Source organism: Halichoeres trimaculatus, unplaced genomic scaffold (genome assembly GCF_033239565.1).
Source record: "Halichoeres trimaculatus isolate MK-OKI-2021-1 unplaced genomic scaffold, fHalTri1.1 fHalTri1_scaffold_2, whole genome shotgun sequence".
In the NCBI taxonomy this organism is placed as follows: Eukaryota; Metazoa; Chordata; class Actinopteri; order Labriformes; family Labridae; genus Halichoeres; species Halichoeres trimaculatus.
In genome coordinates, this window is record NW_027437180.1 from 20,561,801 (window position 1) to 20,588,437 (window position 26,637).

The 26,637-nt window shown below is 37.9% G+C and overlaps 3 protein-coding genes and 1 long non-coding RNA gene across 5 annotated transcripts in view; 2 read left to right on the forward strand and 2 right to left on the reverse strand.

Moving 5' to 3' along the window:
- Positions 1 to 26,637, reverse strand: part of LOC141800559 (bifunctional apoptosis regulator-like) — a 176,466-nt gene that overhangs the window by 32,049 nt on the left and 117,780 nt on the right. The gene's annotated exons all lie outside the window — the stretch shown is intronic.
- LOC141800866 (uncharacterized) lies at positions 611 to 2,678 on the reverse strand. The gene is made up of 3 exons (XR_012599355.1): positions 2,538 to 2,678; positions 961 to 1,032; positions 611 to 811 (listed from the first exon to the last, which is right to left on the reverse strand). It is a non-coding gene; the product is annotated as an uncharacterized LOC141800866 (long non-coding RNA).
- Positions 8,024 to 17,993, forward strand: LOC141807488 (uncharacterized). 2 transcript variants are annotated; one of them, XM_074693568.1, is made up of 5 exons: positions 8,024 to 8,234; positions 12,961 to 13,230; positions 13,361 to 13,693; positions 15,025 to 15,282; positions 15,958 to 17,993. In XM_074693568.1, exons 2-5 carry the CDS (start codon positions 13,092 to 13,094, stop codon positions 16,128 to 16,130), a joined length of 903 nt encoding a protein of 300 aa, XP_074549669.1. In that variant the 5' UTR covers positions 8,024 to 8,234; positions 12,961 to 13,091; the 3' UTR covers positions 16,131 to 17,993. The 2 variants fall into 2 exon arrangements, with proteins under 2 accessions (XP_074549669.1, XP_074549660.1); XM_074693559.1 differs by lacking the exon at positions 8,024 to 8,234 and adding an exon at positions 11,304 to 11,759.
- On the forward strand, positions 20,406 to 26,589 carry LOC141784777 (vascular cell adhesion protein 1-like). Its single transcript, XM_074662644.1, has 5 exons — positions 20,406 to 20,582; positions 22,386 to 22,655; positions 22,786 to 23,118; positions 23,949 to 24,206; positions 24,962 to 26,589. The coding sequence occupies exons 1-5, from the start codon at positions 20,510 to 20,512 to the stop codon at positions 25,048 to 25,050; spliced, it is 1,023 nt and encodes a 340-aa protein (XP_074518745.1). The 5' UTR covers positions 20,406 to 20,509; the 3' UTR covers positions 25,051 to 26,589.

The window sequence follows — 26,637 nt, forward strand, 5'->3', positions numbered from 1 at the left end:
ACAAAATCATGGCTGACTGAACAGCTTTAGACCTTGTTCCCCTCACTGGTAGAGGTCACAGAATTGATCAGACTGGGAATGGTGGTATGGCCATCCATCCCGAGGTGGTTGACGCTTCCCTCAGGCACACTCTGGATTTGTTGAGATTGGTCTGTGTATTAATAAAAACATCATCATCAGTATGAGAGGAAACAAGTGAGAACAAGGTGATAGCCACAATTGCAGACTGAAATTATTTACTCTTTTCAAGAGTTACAAGGGAGGCATGAAAACCCTCAGCTTCCCCCTTATCCTCCAGCCTATTCCATCTTTCAGTACGATGTCCACAAGTAACTGTAATTTATAATGGACTTTAAATCTACTCAGATCAAGGCGTAAGACTGATGCCTCTTTATAGACAATATTTATGTAAACCAACCACCAAATCTGTCAACTGTTTAAAATATATTAGGTATTTGCTAGAAAAAAAGTACATCCATCTTCATAAACAGATTACAGTTGGAGAAAAAACTAAACACATTTCTTAAATTGAACTTACTTGCTCTCTTTATCCCAACTTCTGGCACCCTGGGAAGGTAATGGACAACAAACTCAACAACTGGTTGTTTCCCTTTCCTATCTTCGGTCATCTGGGGAGGGTTGAGGTCCACAGTCTCGTCCACTGGTTGTCCACTCCTATCTTCGGTCATCTGGGGAGGGTTGAGGTCCACAGACTCGTCCACTGGTTGTCCATTCCTATCTTCAGTCATCCTCTGGGGGTTTTGACCAGTGGACTTCTCCACAGACTGGGTTGGATTTTGTTCGGGTAAAGCTGCAAATACCACAGTTACGCTGATGATAGACTGTATCGACATCACTGATATAAAACAGTATTCAGCATTATGTTTGGTAAGAGTACAGTTTTCCGGGTAGATCAACAGCATGTTATCAAGCAAAGAGCACTTTAAAAAATTAACTTACTTGGGGCTTGGGGTTGATTTTGCACGACAATCCTGGATGGACCACAACTTGGCACATATGCTCTAACTGCACCTGAAATGCAAATATTGAAAAGAGCAGTTTTCTTGTCAGCAGTGGAAAAAATCAGCTCACAAATATCTAAAAACACCTAAATCCGTCTTTCCATAACAACCAATGATTTTTTTTCTATGATTTTCCAACTGATCCTTTTGAATGACTAGAATTCACCATGTGTTGTCATTTTTTTTGTCATATTTCTTCATCCACACTATACACACACTGTGTATTTTGCAAAAAAAAAAAATGTAAAAAGCTGCCATACAGCAACATTTGATACCCTCAAGTTCAGTTGTATGGCCCACCAAAATACTCACCATTATTATTTAAAAGAAACAATGAAACTGAAATTCTAAAAAAAAATCTGTAATTTTTGATCAGTAATCATTAATCGTTAATTATTTGTTATTAATCTGTGTGAAGGTTTGAGTATTGCAGATTTTGGGCTTAGTGTGCACAGGGCAGTGTACACCACCCTTCCCTTCCTGCACCTTTCACTTTGTGTAGTAACAGAAGCTTACATACAATTTTTGATCAACTGAGCCAACAGTGTTAACACACACACACACACACACACACACACACACACACACACACACACACACACACACACACACACACACACACACACACACACACACACACACAGGATGGTGTGATCTGTGTACGCTGTGCCCATAATAATGTCCGGGACTTTCCACACACAAAACCAAAACCAAAACCAAAACCAAAACCAAAAGTTTGGCATAAGGCCAGCAAAGAAACGCAGAGAAGGTTTTTGCTCATCATTTTTAAGGGACAATGCTCTTTATCAACTCAATACATCTCATTTAAGAAAAAATATTTCAACACTTTATTCTTTATAATAAAAAATGCCAAAAAAAAATTAAAAAAATAGAAATAAAAAATAAAAATATGCAAACAACTAATGCCATTCACAAAGAGGACAGAGGACCTAGTGTTTTGCTTTTCACCTCCTTATTTCATTCACAGTGTACTTTTATCGATGCATTTGTCCTGTCCTTGAATGAATTTATGATTTTTCAATATTTCTTAAGTGCAATTTTTTCTCCTGATGAAAACTCTTTATGTTTGTCACATTTGCCCTTACTTCATAACTGTAATGATTTTATTTACATAGCACCTTCAAAGGGGGGTGGGGGGGGGGGGGGGGGGGGGGGGGTTGACGAAGGCAGCACAATGAATAAAAGCAGAAAGAATTTAAGGAAACAACAAGAACCAATATGAGCATGAAGAAGCATTAAAGGTGAATTGAAGAAGTAATAACCATAGTGAAAGTAAAACATGCATCTACCTCCTGATGACGATATCACTGAGATGACCTCTCATAATAAAGTCTGAGCTGAATATTTCTGAGTTTATCAGTCTTTAAATGAACAGGTATATTTTCTGCATCTCTCAGAAATGTCTCTCCCCATAAAACAAAAGCACACCATCATCCCCATTATTAGCTCTGGAACAAAAAACTCTGAATTAAAAATGTAAATTGTTGAACTTACCACAGAAAGACTGCAGAACAGCCACAAAAGCAACAACCTGAAGAGTAGAAACTAAATGCATCTTGAGTTTTTGGTTGGAGACAAAGAAGTGTTTGAAATGAGCCAGAAGTGGTCTGAATGTTCCAGTGCAGGTCCTGTTTCTTTATCACCTTTATAATGGATTAAAACAAGCAGCACCGCCTCTGTTCTCCTGTCACATTGTTGTTGGTTGTTACAGCATGTGCCTTATCCAAGTCATTAAGAAAGTGAAAGCTTGGCTCTGTGCTATTAATGATTGGTCCACATTTTAAAACATGGACCAATCATTCATTCACACCTAACTAGGAGTTTTCCATAGCAAAACCGAAACTACAGTTTGTTACGGGAAGTCAACAAAAATAGGGGCTTCCCACTGTGATGCGCCAACAGTCACTTTGATTTCAGTTAAGACTTTTTTACTCTAAAAACTTAAAAGATCAATGAATGATGTATGATTTTTTAGGGGACTGCTTCAAAAGCTGTACAGCCCTTAAAGCAGTTTACATCACAAAGAGGCCTGAAACACACACAAAAATCAGCATAAGCATAAAATATTAAAACAGGGAGAAAAGTCTCATACTGAGTGATATAATCCACAAAATACAAATCAACTAAGTCTCTATAATTCCTTTAGCACAATAGGAAGGTCATTTCAAAACATCAAAGCAGTTTCAGTTTTAAAATGCAGGACTGATATCAACTTTTTCACAGCCTGTGGAGGAGAGGCAGAAATCAAGGTGGGGATTGTAAATTAGCTAGTGGACCCTTAGATAAAGATTGTAATACATTTGCAGTCATGAAAAATAGTTTTAGACCACTCTTGTTTTCTTCAATTTTTTGCTCGTTTTAATGCCCAGCACAACTAAAGGTACATTTGTTTGGACAAATCTAATGACAACAACAAAAATAGCTCATAAGAGTTAAATTCAAGGGCTGATACCTCACAATTTCTGTGGTTTTCTTAGTAATGAACAAAATCAATGAGGTTCTTACATTAACAGCTATGGCACTGTACTGTCAAAAAACAGTAAAAACAGTGCTTTCAGGACTTTTTTTTCTATCCGTCTTGGTCACATAGAACATGCAGTAGTTAGTACTTGATTGCATAACCATTGTTTTTGATGATTTCAGTCATGCGTTTTGACATGCTCTCCTCTAGCTTCTAACACTGTTCTGCTGTCACAGCAGCTCATTCCTGCTGCAAAAGTTTAAACAGATCTGTTTTGTTTTTGGGCTTGTGGTTCTCCATTTTGAGTTTGATGATGTTCCACAGGTTTTCAAGTGGATTAAAATCTGGTGATTGAGCTGGCCAGGGCAGGCTGCACGGTGGCGCAATGGTTCGCGCTGCAGCCTCACAGCAAGAAGGTCACTGGTTTGGTCCCCAGCTTGGCCAGTGGGCCTTTCTGTTTGGAGTTCGCATGTTATCCCAGTGCATGGTGTGCGTGAATGGTTGTCTGTCAGCCCTGCGGTTGACTGACGACCAGTCCAGGGTGTACCCCACCTTTCGCCCAATGACAGCTGGCATAGGCTCCAGCCACCCGCGACCCTGAACAGGAGATGCGGTTCAAAAATTGAATGAATAAATGAACTGGCCAAGGCAGGGTTCAAATGTTCAGATTCTCCATTCAGGCTTTTACCAACCTTGCCGTGTAGCAAAGGGCATTGTCTTGTTGGAAAATCCAGTCACTTGAGTCAGGAAAGAGTGTTCCAGCTGATGGAAGAAGACTGTTTTCAAGAGTAGCCCATCACATGGTTGCATTTGCCCCGTTCCACCCAAACTGACACAACCTCAGATCATCACTGATCCATCCCCATGTTTTTCTGTAGGGGCAAGACAGTCTGGTTTGTAGATCTCCTAACCAGTAATTTGGCTGGAGTGGGCATCAACTCAAACTTGATATCATCACTGAAGAGAAACTTTGCCCAATCATCAGCTGTCCAATCCTTATGATCCCTAGCAAAGAGTTACTGGGCCTTCTTCTGTCCCTTGTTCATGAAGGGCTTCTCATGTGCCTTATGTGACTTCACACCAGATCAGAAAGTCAAACTGGTTTCTAACTGTCCATGCTGAACAAGAAGAGCTTGCTATTTCTTGGTGTAAGGAATGGCTGTCTTGGAGGTCTTCAGTTTATTGCCTACCTGTCTCTCACTCATGCCAATTGAGCTGCCTTTGTCAGCTCTAACATAGTACTTTTGTTTCAGGCCTTATGTGAGAGCTGACAGCTTCTGAGATGTGCTACAGCTTGAATGTTAACCACTCTTGGCCTTTTAATGTGCAATGCTGCTTATGAAATGAAATGGCCTCTCATATACCCTGGGAATACAAAAAATCTTAAGGACATAAAAATTTTGGAATTCATTTTTTTAAATGTTCATTGTATTCTTCAGGTAATTTACCTTCAGTGGTACCAAACAATAAATGAACAAAAAATGAAGAAAACAAAGCCAGTCTAATATTTTTCCATGACTGTGTTTTTGAGTAAGACCTGATGCTTTATTATTAGGATGAAGCACAAATTTACCGTCATGGGTGGCAGGTTTTGGAGTGTGCACAGAAGCTGTCTGCACTAACCTTTTGATTAGCTTGACATTACGGGTTGAGCTGGACCACCTCAGTGACCTCTGCCAAGAATATGGATGAAGCCTACCAGAGACTCTGCCTCGTCATTGAAGATTGAAGGATGGGTTGGGCTGGATTTAGGGTCATTTTTAGATTTTTGTCTAGTTAAGAGGAGGAAAATGCTGGGAGTAGAAAACATTGAGTGACATTCAGCAAAGAGCCACGGCACAGAGTCTAACAGGCGATCATTAAGACAAGGACAGTGGCCTCTGTATGTGGAGTGTGAAGTCTAACCACCAGGTCAAATAATAAAGACTCATACATAATATTATATTAAAAAGAAACAACTCATTGACTGAGAATACACAATACATTCGGTATGGAGACAAAGGAAATACTGGTTTGTAATGCATGCATCAGGTGGACAGCAGAGGGAGACACAGCACCCAGTAACACCCTGAACAGTGTACACATCTGCTATATACAAAATACTAAGAAACCACATCAAAAAAAGGCATTTAAATTACCAGGTACACAAAAGGGGCTCTTGAAAACGACTACTGGTCTTACTGCATCAAAAAGCAGACCTCTATTTTGAAAGCTGCTGAAAAAAAAATCAGAACAAATACAACTGACATCATAATCACCTGCTAAAGAGGCCGTGTTGTGGTCTGACAATGTCCAGAACACTCCTTATCTGACAAGGTTTAGGTGTGAAGTGGTATCTACGCTAGGCACCAGTAGTAGATGCTCTTAGTCCTGGATCAGACTTGGTTGTCAGTGATGCCAAGTAACGAAGTACTACTACTCCATTACAGTACTTAAGTAGATTTTTCAGGTACTTTGTACTTTTAGAAGTATTTATTTCTCTGACAACTTTTTACTTTTATTCAATTAAATTTTAAACACTAATAACAGTACTTTCTACTCCTTACATTTCCCAAAAAGGCTCGTTACTGTTTTGTTGATCTTTTTAAAAGGAACGTGACCCATGTCTTTATACGAGCTGACTCGCTCCAAACTTAATTTCTTCCTCGAACGTCCGAAACACACACAGGTAGTCGCTAACCTTCTATATCCAATCACCAGCTCTCTCTACTGGTTACACATAGTAATGACACCTTACTGTCAGCACAGTTACTTTATATATAAAGCCTATATATTTTTTGTTTTTTGGCACCCCAACATCAGTGTCAGAGCAGGTGTGCCACACTGCCCACACGTTACACCACTTATGTTCAAGCAGCTGCATGAAATGGACAAAAGTGAGGGTCCCACACAGTCACAGGAGCAGCACCCATGGCCTTATTTAAAAGAGATTATTGAGTTTGTTGGTGATAAAAAAAAACAACTCCTGGCGTATGCGTTGCATCTTGTGCAAACCAAAACTTCAGGAGGTATTGGTGTTCAAGAACAGTCCATCGAGTATATTAGGACATTAGGCAGGTAGTGTTTGTTCCAACAATAACATCGCTAAAGTAGATTCCATATAAATTATCCTGTGTTCACAGTCAGTGAATCTTGCAATAGGAATATGTATTACCTTTAAAAGTACTTGTGTGTACATTTCAGAGCCTGTACTTTTTACTTTTACTGAAATATTTTTTTACATATGTATTTTACTTCTACTCAAGTAAGAAATCCAGGTACTTGTGTCAACTCAGTTGGTCGTCCATCACCTCCTACTGATGCTCAATTGAATTTAGATCTGGAGAAAAAGGTCACACAGTCAAGTTCCTCAAGGAAACCTTCACCCACTTTTTGGTCTTTGTGATCCAGCTCACCTTGGATAGAATTTAAAATGAAAAAAAAAAATAATAATAATGTTGCGATGTGGGTATGGCCTTGTGGTTAAATCAGGTGCCCCCTGAGGTAACACTTGAGCAGGTGGTTCCATCTCTTCCCTGCATGCCACTCCTCACTCTCCCCCTGTTTCCTGCTCTGTTCACTATCCTGTCCTCTCTGAATAAAGGCATTAACGTCTGAAAAAATAGCTCAAAAAAAAAAAATCATATCAGTGAGACATAGATATAATTTTCTGGCATGATCTCCCAAAAGGTTTTTTCTTTTAAGTCACCCTAATTCTCCTCTCTAACCACCCATTGACTTGAACCATTGAACATTTGATTAGTTTTCTTCACTTTGCCAGTCATAGTTGGTATGTGATAACCATGGTTTACAAAAAATACCAGGAGTGGATAATTATGTTTGTCATATGAGGGGTGGTACTAGTTTCACTAATGGTAACAAAAAATCTTTTGAAGCTGATCCTTTTTACAGCTGCATGCAGCTTGTTCACTATCATGATTATCAGCTCACCACAATTATCTTTAGCACTCAGCATGCAGCCTCATATAGACAACAAAACCACAAACTTGCGTTCATAAAACGTCTCGTGAGGAACACTGAAGCTGGTGACCTTGTGTGAAAACTTGGCTGTGAAAAAGTTTTTACGCTTCAGAAAAAAGTACAGCACTGGAATCCCCCTTGAATCCCCACTGCATACCTCACCAAGACACTGTGCGATAGAGGAACCTATGACTGTACCTCACATAACCTTACTCATGTTGCCATCAACTTGGGTCTATGCAACTCTGAATTTGTAGGTAAGTTTATTTGAGGTTCATGCTCTGTTCAGCATGACAGGTTTTGTACAACAGCATTGTGTGTGAAACAATCACACCACAAGTCACAGAACGTGAACCGCATGTCAACTTCCTTTTCGTCTTGACGCACTTCCATAGAAATTACTTCAGTGTTTCACTTCTGTTTTTCTACAGAGCTGGAAAAGTGTTTCTAAGCACTTTAGGGCCTAATTTTAGCATTGTTGTGTGAGCTTTTTATTTGAACCTACAGATGAGATTGAGTATTGTCAGTGTCAGTATATGGGATATTGAATCATTCTTGTGTTCTTTCTTCTCTTGCTTACTCACTTATTCAGCTGAGATATTCTCCACAGTTCCTGTTTCTGTTTGCCTTTGTTCAACGTCACACTGCCTTTGTTCCATTTTCACCTCAAGCTGGGATTTATCATCAATGCGAACTGAAACATCCCTGACTGCTCCACCTTCTCTGAAAAAACAAGCTTCCCAAGAGCAAGCTGAGACAAGTTTAATAAGGTCAGTGAGTACTTAAATCACAATAAACATGGGTGGTTTACGTGAAGTTGCCACCGTGTGTTTGTAACTGTCAGAGATACAGTATGTCCCCTGAAAGGAGAAATAAGTGTAACAAAGAGATATTGTGTTATAATTGATGATTGTTGATATTTAGTATGGTGTATTTTCTTGTGTATGTCATTTATTATGTGGCCACATGAGACAGGAAATAAAGGGTCACATAGACAGAGGGAGGGGTGTCACCTTGGGGAAGCTATGAGTTGCTCCTCTGTTTGCACATGATCATTTGCTTATTATATTTCATGCAAAATAAAATGTAAAAATGTATTTTAATCACATTACACATTTCATTTATATCCTGTTAAACACAAGTCACAAGTGTTAGGCCACATCTCAGCTTCTCAGCAGCTTTGATATATGGCTATGCAACACTCAAGAACAATTTCTGTGGTGCAACTCACAAGTTAGGGGTTACTATATGTGAAAAAACTTAGTGAAAAGATACCCTTATTGAAATAAAGATCAAAGCTGCTGTGAGGAGTTTTGACTGGTTCTGAAACTGTTTGAACTCTGGACTTACAGCTGGGCTGTAAAGGGTTATTTTCATAGTTATCAAACTTAGAGGTTGTGCCCATATAAGGGGAAAACTGACTTGACTGACAGGCGGGCACCCTGTATCTGTCTGTAATGAGGCAAAAGGCCCGCCTCTTTACCTCATCCTAACTTGAACAAAGCTAGAGGGATGATAGGCTTCAAAACTTGATCAGAAACAAATGGGTGATGTTCCGACCATACATTATACAGTCCATGGTTATAATTATTAATTTATGTAAACACTGTAAGGAGGTAGATGCATAGACTGTATAAGATAAAGACATATGCTGTGTCTCAAATGGGACACCTCTGTTAATACTTACATGTTCACTGCATTTTTTGGGGTAGTTTTGTCTTGAATAAACATGGCCGGTCTTACCATAAACAGCGGTCGCATTCCATGACTGTTTATGGGTGTTCTTCTACTACTATTTATTTATTGCAACCATCATCCATCATTGGATCCATTCCTACCACTTCCTCTGCATAAGCTCATTGATGACCACTGAGTAGGACAAGTGTCCAGCTTTTTTAACTCAATTTTTTTACCAACACTATTTTATTTACCAGTTTTTACCAGCTGAGCTGTACTGTAAACACTCAAAGTGTTGTAGGAAGTATGCTACTTGAGATACAGTAATAGTCTCAGGGATGTCAACCATGATTTTATTTTAAAGTGGAGCTTTGAAGTACAACAAAGTGTGTTAGATATTGGAAATGCTGGCCCAACTGAGAGAAAATACCTGTTAATTTTCACTGTAAAGTTAGGCGTTGAACATGAAATGTTGAACTGTTGAAGCCAGCTTGAGTAGACATTACAGACTTCAGCATTTCCACATTCAATTTATTTTTTTGTTTGTACAGCTTTTTATTTTTTTTCTCTGACCTGAATTTCTGCAGACTGATACATTCAACGGATGAAACACAGCAGCAGCAGGAGTAGCTGTTTTGTAAAGGCAAAGATTTATCCTATTTGTCCATTGGAGACATGTCTGGCTATAGCTTTAACAAAGCTAGCATAGTTCTCACAAAGAGAAATTGGTGTAGCCCTTACATTGGCCTAACCAAAGATTTAGCCGTCACAATTTGAGATAAGTGATTTGACCCACCCAGGAAATTCTGAATTTGGTTTATGTTGACATAAATACTTAAATCATGTGATAATCATGATCATTTGATGTCTTAAAAACTGGTCTGAAAGCAACGATGAATCCATCAGCAAGATAACTAACCCCTTAAGATGAAGAGTCTAAAACAGCATCTAAGAGGTGCACAAACTAAAGTACAAAGACTTGAGTTTCTACTTAAGTTTCTTTTGCACCTCTTAAAATGCTGAGGTTTTAGAGTGTTACTTCTGGTTGATTCTCACGCTTACACCTTTTTGTTGTTTCCTGTCATGAAGATGTGGCATGTGCATGGTCTTCATGGTTAACATGAGTTTTAAAACTTGTTAAGAAATGGATCTTTGTATTCATTGATCCATACTGACATTTAAAAACAGTCCAATTTTTCTATGTATTGTTTAATTACACTCGATTTTTTTAGTCGAGGTCTGAAATCGTAAAAAGATCTGGGCAACATATCCCAAGAAATAATATCAACATGCTTATTTTTTTACTTTTTTTTTTTTTTTTTTTTTAATAAATTTTGACTAGAAAACTTAAAAAACAAACAAAAAGTTTTTTAACTTGCTTTGTACACAGCTAAGACAGTAGCTTTAAAATAATTTTGCATTCAGTATATTGAAAAGGAAAAACATTGTAACTCTGACAAAATAATAATAATAATAATAATAATAATAATAAAAACAATAATAATAATAATAATAATAATAATAATAATAATAATGATGATGATGATGATGATTCGCAGCTGATTGCTGTTAGATGCTGGTCTGCAAAGCACTGAATGCTTCATTAACACTGCAGCTAAAGTAAAACTTTTCAGATATGCTCAAGAAGTGACTTATTTATTTATTTATTTATTTATTTATTTATTTATTTATTTATTTATTTATTTATGTGTTTATTTAGATTTTATTTGAAAGTTACGGCCTGTCACTATCTATAGCTCGTTTCAACATAAGTTTGGTGGTTTTCCTGCTTGTTTTTCAACCTCAGCTTCTACAAAATATCTGCCTGGTATGGAGTCCTGCCAAACCCAGGAGAGGAGGGGCATGGGGGAGAGAAAGTGGACAGTAAGCAGGCGGGTTTGGGCGGTAATAAGGAATTAAAACTGCTGGACACTGAATTCAGGGTTTAAAGCAGGGGATGACACGGCAACAGATAAAACCCATAACGAGTGTGTCAATTTGGTGTTGAACACTTTGAAAAAAAAGATGTATAAAAAGTAACAGTGCAAATTGGGCTCGGGACAGTATCAGAAAACTTGGATTTTGTTTCCTCAATGGGGAGGAAGCACAGGAACCTGATAAGGGAGGTGTGCTTCCGGACCACTGACATTCCTCTACCAAAACATGACTACACTGCCCAACACTACGGACTTTCAGACAGAGGCACGCCATGTATTTTGGTGCATTTAGTAGTTATACGTCGATTGATTGGCATGAGTCATTTAGGGTCATTCCGTTAGTCAACCTTTTGCTACGAAAACTTTCCGCGAAACCACCACACATCCGTTGAGGGTGACCAGTTTCATTTTCCCACGTCCTACATACAAAAGTGACGTGACCGTAAAAGCAACCGTCATTCACGGTATCCGCGCAAGACACAGTAGCTAACTATCACTCCACACACTGTCTGAGGGAGTGGACGGGATTTTTCTTCCAAAGCGTTTACTTTCACTTTGCGCTTTCGTCTTTCCATCGAGTTCATCAGAGGGTCGCTCACCCGGACACAATGTCTTTCTCTGCGGTGATTTTAGTTTTATCTTTGAAAACTTTTCTGCTCGACCTCGGTGTCTCCGGCTGTGGTAAGATTGTAGAAAAGCATTTTTTTTTTATTCATAATATCCTTTCTCGATCCAAACAAAAATGCAACTTCTATCATTGAACAGCTCGGTAGGCTGAATTTGGTTATAAATATCGCATTTGTGTCCTCGACAGCTGTTAACGTCAGCAGATAAGATAAACATGATCATGTTTATCTTATCTAACGGCCCAGCAGTCCCATTGTCGGCCACTTTCTAAGACGGCGACGCTTTACGTCAAGCAATAGGCATTTGGTTTTGCTCCTATTTTTTGTTTCCTTTTTGTAGTGTAATGTGCTAGGTCTTGAAATGTTGAAGTGATAAACTAAATCCACATGTTTTTAATATAGTGTAATACAGCACATTTTTGTCCTGATGTTTATGAAATTCTTCGAGATACTTTACCAGACGTTTCAAACTGTGTGTATCAGCGCAGTGGATACCTATTCAATTTTAAAGGCACAGTGAGGATGTTTGAACTGGTTGAGAAACATACTGAAACTTAATTTTGTAAAAAAAAAAAAAAAAAAAAAATGAGACTAGTAGCAACAAGATGGATTGTTTCTCTATTGTAATTTTACATGCTTGAAAATGCTGTAGGGTGTCATGTCCTAGACAGTGAAGAACATTGGATGTTATCAGTGTGGATTACGTCTGAAGTAGAGAGAGTAACAGGTCCCCCTGCTGTTCAGGGGTGTTACTAAATTAAATTTAAAATGCAACAAAATTTAAGAACAACAACAACAAAAAAAACGTAAAAGTATTTAAAATTAAAGATGTAACATTTAAAAAATTGAGCTGTATTGTTGCTTGAATAAAAAAGATCAGGAGATTAATGATGTTATGAGAGAAAAGGTGTAACATACTATGAATAAAGATGTAACTAAACTAGCATAAAGTCAGAATTATTTGAATTAAAGTAGAATGTTAAAAAGACTTCTGCTGTAATGGTACTAAATTAAAATTGCAATGTTACAAGAATGAATTTAAGATGCCAAGAGATAAAAGTTATATCATGAGAGTGCAGTTTAAATGTTACAGGAATAAAGTCTTGCTGTAAGAAGCACAAAGTCACAATGATTTAATGTTAGTATAGATCATAACATCCTTCTTGAACTCCTTGAATCAATGTGTGTAAGATTACAGTTTTAGATGTCTGCTTTACATTCATTTTTTAATTCTCAGCTTATTGTGTGTGTTGTAGATAAAAACTGCACGGATAAGCCTGTGTTCTCTCCAAGCCATCTGATAGTGAAGTATGGTGACCCAGCATCTGCTACCTGCTCTGTTTGTCAGCAAGACTGCCTCGGTAACTATTTTAATATCGAGCATGCCATGGGAAGGGTTGAACGAAATGAAACCAAGCTTCACTGGAAGGTTGACAGCTTGACCGAATGGGACCCAAGTCTCACATGCTATTATAATAATGCTTCTGACTACCAGTGTTGCACTCTCCTGCCTGTAACTGTCTACAGTAAGTAAACCTTCCTTTGATCAAAGTATTGTTGTTAGTGTTAATTTTGGTATGTGTAATTCAACTGAATGAATGAAATCCTTACATTGTGTATTTACCCTGTTCTTCCTCACTCTGTTTTCCTCCTTAGAGCCACCCGACAAGGTGACCTTCAGTTTTGGGGACCACACTGGGCCACTGGTAGTGGGCAACCAGTACCGTCTGCGGTGTGCATTTGAAAACGTTGCGCCCTTTGAAAAATTCGAAGCAGTCTTCTACAAAAATAATCGCGCTTTTGGCCAAGCTTATTCATATCTCTTCAAAGACAAAACACCACTGACCAAGTACCTAGAGTTGGATTTTGTTCCTCAAGAAAATAATCATGGAGAAGAGTACTGGTGTGAGGCAGAGTTTAGGCTGGACTCTGAAGGACAACAGCCCCCTCCAGTGGTGAGGTCACAAAGAGTAACAGCCGTTGTGCACTGTAAGTCTGATTACAAAATTCTTCTGGTTATTTTCAAATCTATTCCTGAAATCATTAATTAAGCAATGGGTTACTTCACCAATTTTTGTAATTGATTGCACATGGTCCATTAATTTATGGTCTAAACAAAGTCCTGTATTGCTCTTTGGTCTATTTTTAGTTTTAAAAAGCTCTAAAGGCCACACTGAATGTAACCTGCCCAGCACCAAATTAGAAATAGACCAAAAACAGTAACAGTCAAGACCAGCTAAGAAACATGACAAAGCATTTAACAGCTAAAAAACGTCTTATATTCTCCTCCGTAGATTGAGATTGTACCAAAAATAAGGAAAAAAAGAGTAAAAATTTAAGCTAAAAATACATTTATTAAGGTGACAGTATGTTCATTTTGTGAGTATATCCCATTTTTGCTGCACACTAATGACCACAAAAGCCTTTGGGGTTTTTTCTTTGCTGGTTGGGTGCAGCAGTGCATCATGTAATACGAAATAAGGAGGCAAAATGTTGCAGTTAGAATTCAGTGTAACTTAATCTTTAACACTTAGCCAACAAACATTTTGCTCATAATCTGAAAATGTGAGAAATTAATTTGGCTTAATGAGCATTTCTAAATGGGCTGACAAGATATTTACATCACGGGTCTGGTTGGGGGTGCACAGAAACAGAATTTATCTGAAGGCACAACCATGCCAGATAATGTGTAATTCAGATGGGCTTCTATGACTTAAATTTAATGAACTTTGGATGGTTTGGTTGCAAAGATTTTTTTTTATTATTTTCTCTTTCTTTCTTTCTTTTTTTTGCTGCATTCACTCACTAAGCACTGTTTGTGGTTCAGGGAGAAATGTCTGCATTCATTGTCATACAATTAAGCACACATGCCTGATACTATAAATGTTACAGACTTTCGTATCTTGTTTTTATTTTTCATCATGTTAACACAATGTGCTGTCAGCCAGCTTAAGACTCAAAACTATGCAGTACCTCCAGATATGTACATAACTCATATGTATCATATTTACCAGTATGTCAAATCATAAACTGTTTTTGTTAAGGTGGGCTTGTGTATGTTACCTAAATCTTAAGTGAGAGGCTGTAGTGGTCACCCTAAAGCACACACTACATTGTAGTGATGTTGGCTCCAAATTAAACAAACATACCAAAAGGGCAACATGCTGTGTTTGAGTAAAGCCTAAAACTCTCCATTGAGTCAGAGGGGAGGGTACATCCCAACTCTGCTCCCTTTATAGTCCCTTTGCTAGCTTTTCAAAAATAATGTTCCCATTATCTGCTCTGGCATGTTATATTTCTCTTCTTTTAAATCTACACAGATAAACCCAAGTTTGAGGCAGATTATGATTCAAGATGGATCACCCTCACCGAAGGATACAAGCTGCAACTGAACTGCACCTCATCAGGAAACCCCAGCCCTTCGTACAACTGGACACTTCCATCAGGCAGTGTCTCCTCTACCACAAGCAGCGTCTTCACTATTGAGTCTATCGCTGCTAAACATCAGGGGACGTACACCTGTATCGTCAGCAACGGCTACGGGACTCTCACTGAAGAATTTAGGGTGGACGTCATACGTAAGTATTTCATTTTGCCATGTTAACTATCCAGGGCATGTGTTTGTCAAATGAAAGCTACTTTATCAAAGAGTACAGCTATGGTGCTTTCAGTTGAGACTTTATTCCAACATGTGATAGCAGGAGGTAACTGCACATACCACATTCACAACAGCTGGTATTCAGCTCCTTTTTATTAGCTGAGAAGTGGCTGCTTGCTGGCACAACCATTTGAAAGTGCTATAAAATATGACAGAAAGGCACATGTTTGTAGTACAACATATTTGTTAATGAGACACAAAAAGATTCAAGAGTTAACTTATAAACAGGAGCCACCATCAGACAAGATACTTGTTTTCTGACTTTGCTTACATCACTGTTTGCACTTGTCTTTTCGTCCTGTTAAACACGATTGAATGGTAATTTAGCATTCTTTCATAACTTACTGATTATTTTGAGTGAGGATGTGGCTGATTGCTAACATTAGCTGTCATCTGTAATAGTTTGAAATTTGGTTTAATGTCCCCCTAGAATATCACTCATCAACAATTCAAACTTTCGAGCTTTGCACCTCATGACAGGGGTTTAAAAAAAGAACTGCTTTGTGACATATTAATTTGAGCTTTTATTATATGAATGTTATACTTATTGTTTTTTTTTCCTCTTTCCATTTTTCTTTTATCCAATACTCCAAAGCCAACTACATTGGATACATCATACTTGGGGTAGTGGCCTTTGTTGTTCTTCTCATCCTCGTTGGGGGTTTTATATACTGCCGATACTACAGACATAAGCGGATGGGAAGGTACAACCTGTTGGATGTTCTACGCCTACGTACACGACACACTGCAGTGTCTACTGCAGAGTGAATATACAGGAAAGCCTAAAACACAGTGTGGACCATTTGGGGAACACAACAATGGACCATGTGTCTCCATTCTTCTCCAACTTCTCTCATTGTACTTACCACCTGATGAGCCAATCAGCTTTCCCCTGTTAGGCACTGACTTCTTTGACTGGCGATGTCATTTTGAGTTACAATATTGACATCCAACTCAAGGTGGTACATTTCACAGCCAAGCTGATTCTCATGCCAATTTGAAGAAGCTCTTTCAGGTTATTAATATTCAAACAGTTTGTGTTTTGGTTTGTTACATTTCCACTTGCTGTCCCTCTCTACTCTACAAATTTGCTGGACACAATGTTGCTGGAGCCACACTTTTCATCATAGCTGTTGATCATAGCATCAAATTCCCACTTTTTATCATGAATTAATCAAACCTCTCATAAGTCTGAACACTTTGATATGAATCAGCAAAAGAACTGTTGTACACATAGTAAATTAAATGAATTTTGATATTTCTACTTTGCCCATGTGGGGGGCTGTAGCTTTTTGAAGACAATATTTTTATTGGAGTTAAAAAGAAATACTCTTGATGGGGACAATTTTCAGCTGTGTAATTCAGTGTACTTTTTTATTCATTGTACTTGGTTCTCATAGCACTGCATTCATTCACTCAGAATAATTTCGAAGTGTACACTTGATGTGTAGTAACTGCTTCTGCTTCACCTCACATCATGGTAATTTGTATGAATTTTAAGCTGTTAACGCTGCAATAGGCCACTGATTTTACTTGTGTCAGCAAAGTGTGACTCAAATTAATTACTGTAAACTTGTTCATTTTTCTGACACATATAATTTTTGTAAGATGCTTTGAAATGAAGGGAAGACATAAAAAAATATATATATATATATTGGAACTGCACAGAAAAATTAGGAGAGCATCATCAATTCAGTGTCTCCTATAATAAAAAAGAGCTTAATGTGGTTTGTAAACACATGAAAATAAAGATCAGGGTTGACTTTACTTGTACACAGGGTCATAGTACAGTGATGACTGATAATGCCTGTTTTAAACGTATAAGTTGTACATACTGTTTGATGACTGAGCATCCAGGTGCCTGAAATGGATGGTAAACGTTGTTGCTTGGTGCCATGTTAGCCTCAAAGTAGTTACAGGTTTCTAACCTTTTTTACTGCTACCTTTGCAATTGAGGGACAAAATATTTTATATTTACATGCTTGTTTTAACATAAGGGAAGTCATACTGTAAGCCTGTTTAAACAATCAACTGTATACAGAGCAGCACCTCATTTCTGCTCATGAGCTTTGAGGACAGAAGATTCTCCCTAGTAGTTTTGACATATTGCGTTACCTAAGTGCACATTAAATGGATAGAAAAATTAAAATGAACAAATTATATGGATAAAATAATGAAGGTGCCTTCAGCAGAACTGGTTTGTGTGAAGCAGACAGAAGTGTTCAGTTCATGTAATATAACCTGTACTCTGTAACTTGAGCACTGACAAAAATAAGGGTGATGACAAATTAATTCTAATGATTGACATTATTTTTGAGAAAAAGTTTGTCATGTATTTTGATCATGTGGCTTGGCCTCTTCCTTCAGTTGGTGTTATGACCTGTATTCACGCCAGACAGCAGAGGGTGCTCTAAATCTTTGACCTCAAAGCATGTACACTAACACACCGTCCACTTCAATATGGATCTAACCAACAGCCTCTAATTGTGCAACATTTGCACCCTCTGTGTGTGTATGTTTGTGTATTTTTTACGTTGTTCTTTACTGTGCAGACTCCATGACACTGAATCTTTTTCATTTTAACTTACATGGTGGAATGAAATGCAAATAAATGATCATTTGAAATGAATAAGCCCAAATAAGTATAATTACTGAACTTGGTTTTTGTACTGAAAGACATGGGTTGAGTGTTACCAGTCAGCTGTACGTTATTAGTTATTTGTGTCATTGTACATAAGAACACTGGGTTTTTTCCACTGAATTGGGTGTAATGTTGAGATTACACCACAAGATGGCATAGATAGTCTCCCTGGTTGTTGCTAACTGGTCAAAGTTTTAAAAAATGAAGTGTCATGAGTCTGAAAGGCAGGTACGTAATGTACAAATATTGAATGCAGGGTCTTAGGAGGTTTAAGCAACTACAAATACCAGAACCAAAATTTCAAAAGGCCTGTTTTCTATTTTCTAGTTCTCAACTTAAACTGACTGTTTTTTCTGTCATCAAATGAGAGCATCTGACCTCAAATGCCTTATGTCGTGTGAGTGGTTGCTGGCTGTGCTTCCTTTGTTCAACAGAGGCAAGTAAACTAAAGCAGATGCTGGAACTGGAAAAAAAAAAGTGATTACAGATTTCCTGTGTATAGATTCTTCATTGGTAGGCCATCTTAACTCTTTCAGGACTGCTGAATGTTTTGATCTTTTATGAGAAAAACCTGCTGTAGAGATTTTTTGGGTGGGGTAAGTAAATTAATCCCAGAAATGTTTCTTTCCAACTTTTTCTCCTTTGCACAAGTACTTGCCTGCCAGGACAAAATTTGGAAGAGTTTTAAAAAAACAAAACAAAACAAAACAAAACAAAAAAGGAAAACTATCCTTGCAATGGCTGATGCTAAGTTTGGTATCTAACATTAATTCACATACCTTTATCATGCAGGGTAAAAGGTTTCATGATTGACTGCAACAGAGTAAATACTTTAAAAACTATATTCAATGAACGCCCATCCAACATGCCCAGATTACCTGCAGTGAAATGCGTGACAATCTTTCAGCTGGAAAGAAGTATTCAATTTCATTTTTAAGGTATCTCTGAACATTTGGAGATGTTCACAGAGTACCAACTAACCTAAAACCGAGGGCTCTAAGACAGGAAACACCCGCAAATCCGACCTTGAACACTCAAGAGATCTCTCCACATTTGTAGTGACACAAAAGCATTTTGGCAGTTATGTAAGTGAGGGAAAATTATGTCTTCGAACTTGTGATGTTGTACTTTATAAACTCAAATCAAATCTGCCCGGAGCTCAAACAAACCTCATCTGGCAATATATGTCTCAATTTTTTTAATCTTTGATAAAGTAGTGAAAATTCCAAAGTATTTCTTTTTTTCAAGTTGTCATTATGCGCTACTGAGTGCATAATTGTTATAGTAAGACTGTAACATAACAAAATGTGGAAAAAGTCAAGTGTTTTGAAAACTTCCCAGATACAAATACAACTGACAGCCATGACATCATAACCACCTGCATAACAGGTTCTGTTATGGTCTGACAATGTCCAGAAGAACACTCCTTATCTGACAAGGTTTAGGTGTGATGCGGTATCTGGACCAGAGGCACCAGTAGCAGAAGCTTCTAGTCCTAAAGGTTGTGAGGTGGGGACCCCATGGATCCCACTTGTTCATCACATCCCACTGATGCTCAGTTGAACTGATATCTGGAGAAATAACGTCAAGACAGTAAAATTCCTCGAGGAAACCTTCACCCACTTTGCGGTCTTTGTGACCCAGCTCACCTTGGATAGAATTTAAAATAAAAATACTTGTTGCAATGCAGGTGGTCTTATAGTTAGGTCAGGTGCCTTGTGAGGTTAACCCTTGAGCAGGTGGTTCAGTCTCTTTCCTACATTTCATCCCCCACCCACCTGTTTCCTTCTCTGTCCACTTTCCTATCTTTTCTGAGTAAAGGCCTAAAAGCCTGAAAAAATGAAAAATAACTGTGAGACAATTTTTTTTCTTGTCTGATCTCCCAAGAAGTTATTCTGTTAAGTCACCCTAATTTTCCTTTGTAACCACCAGCTGAGTGGAACCATTGGAGATTTGATGAGTATTCTTCACTTTACCAATCATGGTGATAACCATGGTTTACCTAACAAAGAAAAAAAACTAGAGATGGGTAATAATGTCTAATGTGATATTGCTTGAAGCAGGTGACCATGTGTGAAAACTCAGTTGTGAAAAAGTTTTTTACACTTAAAAAGAAAAACATGGCAAAGAAATACCTCTTTAATTCCCACAGGTTACATACTGTACTCTTCAATTCACATATGGCTACCTTACATGACCTCACTCCTGTTGCTGTCGTCTCAGCAACTCTAAGTGTGGATGTTGTGTTATTTGAGGGTCGGTTTCTGTTCAGGATGTCAGATTTACAACTGTACTTTTCCTCACGTCCTACCTACAAAATTGACGTGACCGTGAAAGCAACCGTCATATAACAGTGTCCAAACAAGACACAGCAACCATCACTCCACACACTCTTTGAGGGAGTGGACGGGGCTTTTCGTCCGAACCGTTCACATTCACTCTGTGCTTTCGTCTCTCAGTCGGGTCCATCAGCGAGCCGCGTATCTCTCCCTCAAACAAGGACACAATGTCTTTCTCCGCGGGAATTTTGGTTTTATCTTTGGTGACTTCTCTGCTCGACCTCGGTGTCTCCAGCTGTGGTAAGATTGTCGAAAAGAAATTCGTATTGTTGCTATCCATTCTCGACATGAACAAAAATCCAACTTATATAATTGAACAGCTTGGAAGGCTATCTGGTCATAAATGTCGCTTTCTGTGTCCTCGGCAGCTGTTTACTTCAGGAGATAAAATAAACATGAACAGGTCTTAAAAAGACTATCGTTGGACCTCACTTTCTAAAACTAACGCTTTTAGTATAGGAATTTGTTTTTCACTCCTGGGTGTGGTTTTTTTAATCATCCCTTTCCTGCCTGTCTAATTTATATGGAGCTAAGCCCTAAAATGTTGAGGTGATAAACTACATCTGCATGTTTTGAATATAGTACAATACAGCACGTTTTGTCGTGATGTTTATGTAATTCTTCCAGATACTTTACCAGACATTGCAAACTGTGTTTATCAGTGCAGTGGATCTATTCAATTTTAAAGGCACAGTGAGGATGTTTGAATTTATAAAACAGACTTAAACTTAACTTAATAAGAAAATGAGACTAGTATCAACAAGATGTATTGTTTCTCAAATGTAATTTTTTTTATGTATAAAAATGCTGTAAGGGGTGTCATATCACAGACAGTATATAACATTGGATGTAATCAGTGAGGATCAGGTCTGAAGTAAAAAGAGTATCAGGTCCCCCTGCTGTCCAGAAGTGTTAGAAATTTTTAAAGTACTGAAATTAAAGTCCATTTTTGTAGAATAAACTCAAAATATTCACATTTTAAGTGTTAATATTTAAAAAAAAAAAAAAAAAAAAAAAAAAAAAAGCTGTGAGTTAAGTAGGTTAAAACTTTCATGTTATGAGGATAAAGTCAAAATATCTAGAGACTGAAGCTGTGATGTTTGGGAGATCATTTGTAATGTAATATGAATAAAGTTGTAACAAAAATAAAGTTGTAATGTTATTAGAGTAAAGTCAGAATTATTTGAATTAAAGTCAAGACTTCTGCTGCTTCTAAACTAAAATGTTACAAGAATAAAGTCAAGATGTCAGGAGATAAAAGTTATCATACTTTGACGGTACAGTCAAAAGTTACAACATTTGAGTCATACCGTTAGAAGTAATAAGTCACAATGATTTGAATTAAAGTTGAAATGCAAGTATAGATCACAAAACCCTGAGCGAACATATGGCAAACTTAGTTCCTATCATACTCAATGATGTCCAAGTGTGTATGTTAGAAGTGTGGTCTTAATGACTTATTTGATTTGAAAATAGAGGACATGACATCATGACAGCAGCTTGCCCAATGCTTTGTGGCTGTACCACATTGTTCAGAGTAGAGAAGAAACTGTAACCCCAAATACTAACATCAGAGTCAACTAACTTAACAAAGCCATGACAGTCTGCTTCAAACTAACACACAAATTCATTAAGCTGTGGACAGAGGAATATTTAGGGTTTTATGGGCAGCTTTGATTCATTCTTTTGTAAACTTTGAGGGTTTGACCTCAGACCCAGGACACATCCAGCCAGGAGGCTTCAAATTCACACTGAGCAGTCATGACATGAAATGACGTTATTCACTCTGTATACACAATGTTTGTGTCAGACCAGATGGTTAACAGCAGGTCAAAGAAAAGGCTTTTTTTTTCTTTTCTTTTCTTTTCTTTTCTTTTCTTTTCTTTTTTTACATAGAAATGTACCTCTCCAGTACAAAAGGGAAGTGCTTTCAGGAAACATAAACAAACATATGAAACACACATCACTGTGTGTAAGATTACCGTTTTAGATGTTTGCAAGTACACTCTTTTTTTAATTCTCAGCTTTTTGTGTGTGTTGTAGATAAAAACTGTGCGGATAAGCCTGTGTTCTCTCCAAGCCATCTGATAGTGAAGTATGGTGACCCAGCATCCGCTACCTGCTCTGTTTGTCAGCAAGACTGCCTCGGTAACAGTTTTAATATCGAGCATGCCGTGGGAGATGTTGAACAAAACGAAACCAAGCTTCACTGGAAGGTTGACAGCTTGACTGAATGGGACCTGAATCTCACATGCTTTTATAACACTGCTCCTGACCACAGGTGTTGCACTCCCCTGCCTGTAACTGTCTACAGTAAGTAAACCTTCCTTTGATCAAAGTATTGTTGTTAGTGTTAATTTTGGTATGTGTAAACCAACTGAATGAATGATATCCTCACATTGTGTATTTACCCTGTTCTTCCTCACTCTGTTTGCCTCCTTAGAGCCACCCGACAAGGTGACCTTCAGTTTTGGGGACCACACTGGGCCATTGTTAATAGACAACCTGTACCATCTGCGGTGTACATTAGAAAACGTTGCGCCCTTTGAAAAATTCGAAGCAGTCTTCTACAAAAATAATCGCGCTTTTGGCCAAGTTTATTCATATCTCTTCAAAGACAAAACACCACTGACCAAGTACCTAGAGTTGGATTTTGTTCCTCAAGAATATAATCATGGAGAAGAGTACTGGTGTGAGGCAGAGTTTAGGCTGGACTCTGAAGGACAACAGCCCCCTCCAGTGGTGAGGTCACAAAGAGTAACAGCCATTGTGCACTGTAAGTCTGATTACAAAATTCTTTTGGTTATTTTTAGATCTATTCCTGAAATCATTTATCAAGCAATGGGTTACTTCATCAATTTTTCTAATTGATTGCTCATGGTCCATTAATTTATGGTCTAAATAACGTTTTTTATTGCTCTTTGGTATATAAATACATCATAAGGAGGCAAAACCCTGCATTAAAAATTCAGTGTTAATTAGTTTAATCTTTGTTTAGCTTTTTGCAAACAAAAATTTTGCTCATAATCTGAAAATGTCCTCAAGTTTAAAAAACTGATATGATAATTTGAGCACTTCTTAATGGGCTGACAAGTTATTTACATCATGGGTCTGATTGATCCTGAGCAGAAACTGAAATCGTCTGAAAGCCCAACCATGCATTATCTAAAGTTTCATCATCATCATAAGCATAAAAGTTTTATGATGTTAACAGATTGTGCCGTCAACCAGCTAAAGACTCAAAACTATGCAGTACCTCCAGATATGTACTTAATTCATATGTATCATATTTACCAGTATGTCAAATCATAAACCGTTTTTGTTAAGGTGGGCTTGTTTATGTTACCGAAATCTTAAGTGAGAGGCTGTAGTAGTCACCCTAAAGCACGCCCTACATTGTAGTGATGTTGGCTCCAAATTAAACAAACAACATACCAAATGAGCAACATGCTGTGTTTGAGTAAAGCCTAAAACTCTCCATTGAGTCAGAGCGGAGGGTACATCCCAACACTGCTCCCTTTATAGCCCCTTTGCTAGCTTTTCAAAAATAATGTTCCCATTATCTGCTCTGGCATGTTATATTTCTCTTCTTTTAAATCTACACAGATAAACCTAAGTTTGAGGCAGATTATGATTCAAGATGGATCACCCTCACCGAAGGATACAAGCTGCAACTGAACTGCACGTCATCAGGAAATCCCAGCCCTTCGTACAACTGGACACTTCCATCAGGCAGTGTCTCCTCTACCACGAGCAGCGTCTTCACTATTGAGTCTATCGCTACTAAACATCAGGGGACGTACACCTGTATCGTCAGCAACGGCTACGGGACTCTCACTGAAGAATTTAGGGTGGACGTCATACGTAAGTATTTCCTTTTGCCATGTGAACTATCCAGGCATGTGTTTGTCAAATGAAAGCTACTTTATCTATGAGTACAGCTATGGTGCTTCTGGTTGAGACTTTATTCCAACATGTGATAGCAGGAGGTAACTGCACACACCACATTCACAACAGCTGGTATTCAGCTCCTTTTTATTAGCTGAGAAGTGGCTGCTTGCTGGCACAACCATTTGAAAGTGCTATAAAATATGACAGAAAGGCACGTTTGTAGTACAACACATTTGCTAATGAGACACAAAAAGACTCAAGAGTTAACTTAACAGGAGCCACCATCAGACAAGATACTTGTTTTCTGACTTTGCTTACATCACTGTTTTTACTTTTCTTTAAGTCCTGTAAAACATGATTGAATGGTAATGTTAGCATTCTTTTTATAGCTTACTAATGATATTGAGTGAGGATGTGGCTGATTGCTAATGTAAGTTGTCATCTGGTGTAGCTTAAAAATTAGTCTAATGTCCCTCAAAAATGTCACTCATCGTTTGTCAATCAGGAAATGGTAGAGTGATTAGGATCTGTTGGTTTGCCTGTGTAAGTTTATCGTCAAAATTGCAAAATAGAAGGCACTCTGACATCTAAAAATATGAGCTTTGCACCTCATGACAGACATTTAAACAATGACTGACTTTGGTGGACTGTTTTTTTTGTGTATTCGTGTTATACTGATTGTTTCTTTTTGTTCGTCTTCCCTTTTTCTTTTATCCAATCCTCTAAAGGCAACTATGTTGGATACCTGATAGCTGGAGTACTGGCCCTTGTTGTTCTTCTCGTCCTCGTTGGGGTTTTTATATACTACCGGTGCTAAGGACATACCGGATGAGACAGTACAACCTGCTGGATCTAACACTTATGCACTCAACATTCTGCAGTTCCCACTGCAGAGTGATCTACAGCCAAACTGATTCTCATACCAGTTTTAAGCAGACTCTCAGGGTTATTGAAAGTCAAACGACTCGTGTATTTGGGTATGTTACATTTCCACTTGCTGTCCCTCTCTACTCAAATTTGCTGGACATAGTGTTGCTGGAGCCACACTTGTCATCATAGATATTGATCATAGGATCAAATGCTCTCTTTTTCTCATGAAATAACCAAACCTCTCATAAATCTCAACACTTTGATATGAATGAGCAAAAGAACTGTTGTACACATAGTAATGTATTTTTAATTATGTACACTAGAGGCTGAGGAACTGTAAAGTGCTTTAAAATGAAGTGAACATGTATAAAAAATGCTATTTCTTTTACCATGGGAACCCCACAAAGAAAAATTGGGAGAGCATTATCATTTTAGCATCTCTTTTTATTAAAAAAGGGCTTAATGTGGTTTGTAAACACATGAAACGAAGATCAGGGCTGACTTTACTTGTACACAGGGTCATAGTATAGTGATGACTGATATTGGTTGTGTTACATATCAAACATATAAGCTGTACAGACTGTTTGATGACTGAACATCCAGGTGCCTGAAGTAGACACAGTTTAATGTTGGTTTACTTTGTTTCTCAGTGCCATATTAGCCTCAAAGTACAAGTAGTTACATGCATCTAGATCCACATAACCTTTTTGTACTACTGTCTTTGCTGTACATGGATAAAATGTTATATAAAAAAACATTTTTTTGTAACATAAAGGAAGTGATACTGCAATCTTGTTCAAACCATCAACTGTGTACAGAGCAGCACTTCATTTCTGCTCATGAGCTTTAAGGACAGAAGTGGTTTTGAGAAAAGTTTATTTGACATGTATTTTGATCGTATGGCTTGGCCTCTTCCCTCAGTTGACATTATGAAGTTGGTGTTATGACCTGTATCAGACAGCAGAGGGACCTCTAAATCTTTGACCTCAAAGCATGTACACCAACACAGTATACATTTTAACATGTATTGAACCTACAGCCACTGATTGCAACATTTGCACTCTCTGTGTGTGCATGTTTGTGTATTTTTTATATTTTTATATATTGTGCAGACTCCATGACACTGAAACTTATTGATTTCAAGTTACATGGTGGAGTGAAATGTGAATAACTGATTGTGCTTTACACGATTAACACATAGGGTGTCCCTAAACAAGACTCACTAGCTTCCAAGAGCAATCATGAAAACATAGGTTCAAAATATCAATAGGCCTGTTTTTATTGATTGTCAGCTTTAAAAAAACGATTTGTACCATTTAACATGAGCATCTGACCTTAAATGCCTAATATGTGAGTGGTTGCTGACTTTGCCTGCTTTGTTCAACAGAGACAAGTAAACTAAAGCAGCTGCTGGAACTGGAAAAAAGTAATTACAGATTTCCTGTGTATAGATTCTTCATTGGTAGGCCATCTTAACTCTTTCAGGACTGAATGGTTTTGATCTTTTATGAGAAAAACCTGCTGTAGACATTTT

Coding starts and splice junctions, on each gene's coding strand:
- LOC141807488 (XM_074693559.1), top strand. CDS start 11,687: ATGTCTTTCTCTGCGGTGATTTTAGTTTTATCTTTGAAAACTTTTCTG. Junction 13,694..15,024: donor AGTAACAGCCGTTGTGCACT/GTAAGTCTGATT, acceptor AAATCTACACAG/ATAAACCCAAGTTTGAGGCA. Junction 15,283..15,957: donor ATTTAGGGTGGACGTCATAC/GTAAGTATTTCA, acceptor AATACTCCAAAG/CCAACTACATTGGATACATC.
- LOC141784777 (XM_074662644.1), top strand. CDS start 20,510: ATGTCTTTCTCCGCGGGAATTTTGGTTTTATCTTTGGTGACTTCTCTG. Junction 20,583..22,385: donor CCTCGGTGTCTCCAGCTGTG/GTAAGATTGTCG, acceptor TGTGTGTTGTAG/ATAAAAACTGTGCGGATAAG. Junction 24,207..24,961: donor ATTTAGGGTGGACGTCATAC/GTAAGTATTTCC, acceptor AATCCTCTAAAG/GCAACTATGTTGGATACCTG.